This window comes from Chrysochloris asiatica, unplaced genomic scaffold (assembly GCF_000296735.1).
Source record: "Chrysochloris asiatica unplaced genomic scaffold, ChrAsi1.0 scaffold00002, whole genome shotgun sequence".
Taxonomy (NCBI): Eukaryota; Metazoa; Chordata; class Mammalia; order Afrosoricida; family Chrysochloridae; genus Chrysochloris; species Chrysochloris asiatica.
Window position 1 is genome coordinate 26,091,177 of NW_006408520.1, and position 7,271 is coordinate 26,098,447.

General features: G+C 37.9%; 1 protein-coding gene across 1 annotated transcript in view; it reads left to right on the top strand.

Annotated features, from left to right (window-relative positions):
• Positions 1-6,259, top strand: part of LOC102824247 (interferon-induced guanylate-binding protein 2-like) — a 71,694-nt gene extending 65,435 nt beyond the window's left edge. Inside the window, exons 10-13 of the mRNA XM_006831065.1 lie at positions 810-1,022; positions 3,176-3,278; positions 3,785-3,978; positions 6,143-6,259. Coding sequence (XP_006831128.1) covers positions 810-1,022; positions 3,176-3,278; positions 3,785-3,978; positions 6,143-6,259 — 627 coding nt within the window. The remainder of the gene's footprint in view (positions 1-809; positions 1,023-3,175; positions 3,279-3,784; positions 3,979-6,142) is intronic.
• Positions 6,260-7,271: the final 1,012 nt, after the last annotated feature.

Genomic DNA, 7,271 nt, shown 5'->3' on the forward strand with positions numbered 1-7,271 from the left:
CTCCCGTAAGGATTTACACCCTCGGAAACCCTGTACAGGGTCGCTATGGGTCGGAACCGACTCGAAGGCACTTAACAACAACAACAACAACATAGAGTATCTGAAGAGTGGCTGGTGAATTTGAACCACCGAACTTTCAGTTCAAACCAACCTTGCATACAGTGCATTACCCACAGTGACACACACACACACACACACACACACACACACACACACACACATATATTCAATACATTTTATATATATTCCCTTATTTAAAAATGTACTGAATAGCTAGCTTTTAATGAACACTAATAGAAAAGGAACTGGGCTTAATACTTTGCACCACTAGTTGTGACTCACACAGAAATATATGAGATAGATACTACAATTATCCCACCAGGACTCACTGTTTTACAGACAGGAAAGTCTTAATTCACAAATGTTGATTGTCACAAAAATCACAGTCATTAATCCAGGAGTTTCATACAAGCCTGTCTGATTCCAGTGTTTGTATAGTGAACTAGTAATGAAATTGGAGACTTGAAAAAGACATACATTTCACATGAAATAGCGTCTCTGTTTGAGAATCAGTCTAAAGCAGGAAAGCTAGAGTAGAGAAGCTTCAAGAAATCACACAGACAGTAGATAGATTTTTCACTCTAATTACACTTCTTAGGGCTCTTCCTTGTTTCTCATGACAAGGTTAGGGATCTGGACCTATTTTGGTACAACAATCTTTGCCAGAGAAACATTTCTAAAAGGTTTGTGTGGGGTCAACATCTTCCTCATTACTTATTGTGTCATCTTGTTACTTTATCACCTCACAGGACCAGTTACAAGCAAAGCGAGATGATTACTGTAAACAGAATGCAAAAGCATCCAAAGAATGTTGTGAGACTTTACTTCAGGACATTTTTAGTCCTCTTGAAGAAGATGTGAAGCAGGGAATATTTTCCAAACCAGGAGGTTATCGTCTCTTTATTCAGAAGAAACAGGAGTTGGTGAAAAAGTACTATGAGGTGCCCAGAAAGGGGATACAGGTAAATATCCTAGTGGGTATTGCTTCTGGGAAGATGTTGAGGAGACTCTTTCAAACATCAGATTGAACAAGTAAAATGGCATTGTGATTGTTATGAAATGTTTTTGCCTTTGTTTTATTCACAGATTCATCCAATAAGAGAGCCTTTCTTGGGCCAGATAGGGGCTTCCTCCTTAGAAACACAGATTGAACACTCAAAAGGCTATGGCATTCATTTATAGCAATTCCTTATTCAGGCATGCCTGTATCTGGGCAATTTTCAAATTGATGGGGATACAGCAGTGAAAAAAAAAGAACAAGCTGAATTCTCTCAAGCAGACACAGGCAATAAAAGAAAAATGACTGACAGATAAAATACTAATATTAATTAATATATACATAGAGCTTACTGTATGCTAGGAACTAGGCTACAAAATAATTATGTAGTTCACTTATTAACTTAAAAGTTATCCCTTATACTAACATTTATGTACTTCATATATTTAGTATCCACATTTTATAAGACAATTGAGACACAGAGAAACACAAAGACTCACCCAAGAACTCACAGGTAATCAATGGCAGCTGGAATTCAAACCCAGGTAGTCAGTTCAGAATCTGTGAGCTTAATTATTTTTTTAGACTGGTGTATTCAGAAATAGGTTTGGAAATCTATACACATTTTTTAGCATATAAAAAAAATAGCAGTACCCATAAAAAGACAGCGAACCTTAAGGCCAGCAGTTTGAAACTACCAGCCGCTCCACAGGAGAAAGATGAGGCGTACTGCTCCTGTAAAGATTTACAGCCTCGGAAACACTATACAGGGTCGCTATGGGTCGGAACCGACTCAACGGCACTTAACAACAACAACAACAACATAAAAAGACAGATGTTTCTTTCTTTCATTTATATAATCAGTCAGGAAGAGAGAGTCCAGGGTTGATATGACAACCCTACAATCATCTTGGTCCCAGGACAGTCCCTCCAATTCAAGGGCACATTATAGTACAAGATGGCTGCCAAAGTTTCAGCCATTGAGTGCACATTACAAATGCAAAGAGATGAAGGCAGAAGAGTAGAAGGCTTGTGAGTAAACTCACTTAAAGGAGATTCCCAAAATGTAACATATAAGCCTTTCCTTACATGTCACTGACCATATTTTAATTAATTGAGAACTCTAGCTACAGCAAATGCAGTGTATCTTTCAGCACTGTGTCCAATGAAACAAAAATCATAATCCTGTTAAATAAGGAGAATTCAGACATAAAGGAAGAACTCTAGCCATCATTGTCATAGTAATAAACAGCACTCAAAAAAGGAATGGAGTAGAATAAGGATATAAAAAAGCAAGAAAGTGTGTTGTTATTTTAATTTGTAATTTCCCAGAAAAGGCATCCCTGATGGGCCAATGTATCCGCACAATCTCCATAGAAGTTATACAGTGAGTAAGTCAAGTAAATATCTAGGATAACAAACTTTCAGACAAAGGGAACAGTAAAGGAAATGTCTAGCAAAAAAAAAAAGCTTATATTCTAAAAGAGCCAGAGAGCTAATGTGACAGGAGATAGGTTCAGAGCAGTGATTAGGAGCCAGAGGCTAGACAGGGAAGTACCTTGAGGCTATTGGAAGAAGCTTACTTTTAAATGGAATGATGTACAAATCTGTAAGGGTTTGGGGCATAAGAGTGATGTGGCAGACTTACAATAATGTAGAACAACTCTGGGTGTTCTGTGTAGAAGGGACTGTAGGGGAACAAGAGTGGAAGGAAGCACAGAAGCTAATGGAACTAACCAGGAAAGAAATGATGATATCTTAGAGTAGTAAGGCCTTATGTACAGTGGATGACAAGTGATGGTACTGGTTATATTTTAAAGCTTAAGCCAGCAGGATTGGCTCATGATTATTTGTGGGATATGTGAGAACAAACATATCAATATAACTGTCAGGTTTTTAACCCATTCAGTTGGGAGAAGAGAATTAACCAATTTCTAAAATTGGTGTGATTAGAAAAGGAGTAGGTTAGAAGGAGTTCCAGGGTTGAGTTTCCAACATTAAGGTTGAAGTTCTATCCAATTTCAAACATAAGTTTAAAATGAATAACAGAACTATTACAGACATTTACATTTATTCAAAGGCTCCATGTCCTCATTCTAAGTTCCTCTGTTGCACTAGGCAGAAGATACACTGATGAAGTACTTGGAATCCAAAGAAGATGTGGCTGATGCACTTCTACAGACTGATCAGTCACTCACAGAAAAGGAGAAAGAAATTGAAGGTGAGAACAAACTGAAAACATTCTAGGTAGATTAAGTAGATGGAAAGCCCCAGATATGTTAAGGTTACCTGTGTTGGACACCTGGAATCATCAGTATAACGAAATATTGTTCTTACCATTTGTCATAGAGTCAGATGCAACTCATGATGACCACATGTGTGCAGAGAACTATTCCATATGGTTTTCAAGGCTGTGACCTTTACAAAGCAGATCACCAGACCTATCTCCCAAGGAACAACTAGTGGATTTGAAACCCCAACCTTTCAGCTGGCAATCAAGTGTTTAACCACTTGGGCCACCTAGGGACTTCTAGAGACAGAATAACAAGTATAATTCTTAATGTTATATGATTTTTTTCTCCTCCCATATGTATGGTCATCTATCTTCTTATTAACCATGCCATAAATTTCCATGAGAAATTTTCTATGTCATAAAAAAAAAAAAAAAAAGGATGAAAGACATAACAATTGATTCTTGATACTTTTCTACCCCTTTTCTCCCCTCAGTGGAACGTGTAAAAGCAGAATCTGCAGAGGCTGCAAACAAAATGCTAGAGGAACTCCAAAAGAAGAATGAGTTAATGATGGAACAGAAAGAAAAGAGCTATCAGGAACATGTGAGACAATTGACAGAGAAGATGCAAAGTGATAGGGTTCAGCTAATGGCAGAACAAGAGAAGACCCTTGCTCTGAAACTTCAGGTATTCAATTGTGTCATCTAAATTTTCTCTTCCATTATACTGAATCAAACATAGTGGAGGAGTGAACATGACACCCATACAAAGATCTTTCCAGTCTATGAGTCCTACACTTTGCATTTCCTTTGTGTTTCTATCCATGCCCTTTTCTGTTCTTAAAACCTCTTCATACCACTCAAATCAATACTGAGAAGCCCTAACAATATAGGATCTTTTCTCACACTGCATGCATGTGCATGTTCATCTGGTCTCTGGTTATCTAATACAAAAACTTCTCCTAGCATTTTTGGGATAAAATCCCTTTGTTACCACTGATAAACCCACTGACCATTCCCACTGCCATTGAGTTGATCCTGACTCATGGTCCTACATAGATTTTCCTTTAAATCTTTATGGGAGCAGACAGCCTCACCTTTCTATCATGGAGTGGTTGGCAGATTTGAACCTTCAGCCTCATGGTTAGCAATCCAGTTCCTAAGAAACAGTCACACCAGGGTATCACTAATAAACTGTGGCTCTTGTGAGGCACTGAACAAAATATTTTACTTGTATTCTGTAATTAATATCTCATATAACTGACAGGAACTATTATAGTCTCATTTTTCAAGTGAGAAAATTGTAATTTTACAAAAGACAAGTAACTTTTCTGGGTCATATCCCCTTTAAAAATATTTGCCTATCTTTCCTAATGAGGGGTGTCCATAGTAATTTTGTGTCTGCTATACATGGCAGGACTTTATCTCCATACATTGCCTAACAAGAAGAACGAACCCTAATGATGTAACTACTTACCAACACTGGTTAAGTGCTCAGTTTGCCAGTAAATTCTTTGTCTACAGATCCTACTCTGCTTCTGTTGAGTCTGATGTCAGTTCTGAATTGTCAGTGCAGACCAGGGCCTCATAAACACCTTTCTGTTACTTCTACCTCCAAAACTGGTAATTTTACCTAATTCTTTGACTAGACATTTCCTCCAATTCTGAGAACCATGCAGTAACCTTTCCTTTGGATTTCATCCATTCTTCTTGCCTTCCTAAATTTTACACTATATAGATGATAGTTAAAGCAAAATGACCAAAAAAGGGTGGGGCAAAACTGTGATAATTCTCCAGTGTTTGCACCAAATATGGGTGAAGAAGCGCAAGAAGATAATTCCAGGGCACCAATATTTCAAAAAAGTATAACACAAGAAATTTCTAAAGTTAGACTAAAATGACCATAAAAGTTAATGGCAGACCTATCCTCTCTGTTTACAGAGTTAAGAGGGATGGACAACTTAGACATTGGTTACCTAAAATGGAGGGGAACTATAAAGGCACGAATCGACTGGCTTACAAAATTTCAAGAGGGAGTTTAGTTTCAGATTGCATGGAAAGGTAGAATCCCCAGTGAATAGTTTTCATCTTGTCTACATGGGTCGGGTGAAAGGAGATGGGGATAAGATTATTATGATTCATAGTGAGCAATTTTTATCATGGCCAAATACAGCTGTCACAACTGTAAATGTAGAAGTTTTGTAACAAAAAGGAAGGAGTAGTTAATCTTAAGTGCAGGAACAGAGGACCCTAGAACCATCAAGGGAGAAGAGCATGAGTATAATGTGGAACCCTATCAGAGAATCAGTGACATCAGAAATAGAGGCAGAGATGAGCACATGGATAGCGGCAGCAGCTGACGACTCTAGATTCATGGAAATAGAAAGACTATGTGCTGGTGGCCAGGAGGCAGGCTTACAGAATGTGCCCTTTGGTTGTTAAAATTATTATATATTCCTGAATGTTTTTGTGTACATCCCTCACAAACACACACACACATACAAAAACAAAAACAAAACAAAAACCAGAGGGAATAGAAGCAAATACTGTTGAATGATGAAGCATGGAGGAGACTGTAGTCATTGCAATGAAACAATGAGTGTGAAATCAATGTTCTCCCAGGTAAACTATCACTCAATTAACAACAAAAAAAACTTTTAAAAAAAATTAATGACAGAGATAAAAGACTCAGGACAGAGTGATATCATGGAAATTAAGGGAGGCAAGATTTCCGAGAATGAGTTTCAAAAGCTATTGAGTGATTAATGTAACCTCTGAAAGGGAAATGGATTTATTATTTATGGGATACATTTTATATTGTATGAGTTTAAGTCATCACTTTCTCTTTTTAGGAACAGAAACTACTTCTTTTGGAGGGATTTGAAAAAGAGAGCAAGAAACTTCTAAACGAGATCCAAGATATCAAGAATAGACCAGTAGATATAGTCTCAGGGTGTATCATACTCTGAAAAGCTAAAGAACAGAGATTCCTTTTCCAGTTCCCTGTCTTCACAGTACAAGTCACATAAGTATCTTCAGAAGAACAGGCAATTGCCCCTAAGTTTGAAATAATTTTGTTTGTACTTTTCTTGAGCCATAAACTTTGCCAACACAAAGCATAAGTGTGAATGCAATGCTTTACTGATCAAGTGCTTATTTATGGTTTTGTTGTTATTGTTAGCTTCCATAGAGTCAGTTCTGACTGCTAACAACCCCTTGTACAACAGAACAAAACACTGCCCAGTTCTACACCATCCTCACAACCATTGTAAAGCTTGAGCCCATCGTTATAGCCACTGTGTCAATCCATCTCATTGAGGGTTTTCCTCTTTTTCACTGATCTTCTGCTTCACAGAAGCATTATGTCCTTCATGATATCATGTCCAAACACTGAGATGAATTCAAGCCATCCTCACTTCTAAGGAGCACTGTGGCTGCACCTCTTCCAACACAGATTCATTTCTTCTGCTAGCACTCCAGGGTATATTCAGTATTCTTAGCTAACACCATCAGTTTTTGTTTGATCTTCCTTTTTCATTGTCCAGTTCTCACATATATATGGTACCAATGATTAATACTCAAATCAACTTCAGCTGAATTTGAAATCTAATGTATTGATTCAGGAAATTTCTATTTGTGTGATTGGAACACAATTTACATTAGGGAGGTATCAGGTGGGTTCTCTTCAGGGTGATCTTTTTCTTTCTCGTCCACATCACTCCTCCAGAGTTCTTCAACCCCATGCTCTTTCAGGGTTTACTTGGGTTTGAGGAATAAGGTTGGGGTTTGTGGACATAAAGCAAATCAAGTGTGGACTGAGAAAAGCCATTCAGCACAGCTAAGGATCTCCCCTGTTATATGGCCATTGGGCCATGTGCTGGCTACAAATAAAGGAACCCATTAGCCACTACTGTTAGAGACAATAAACTTGGTGTCAGTGTACACAGCACACAGTCCTCAGCCTGGTCTGTGAGCATTGAT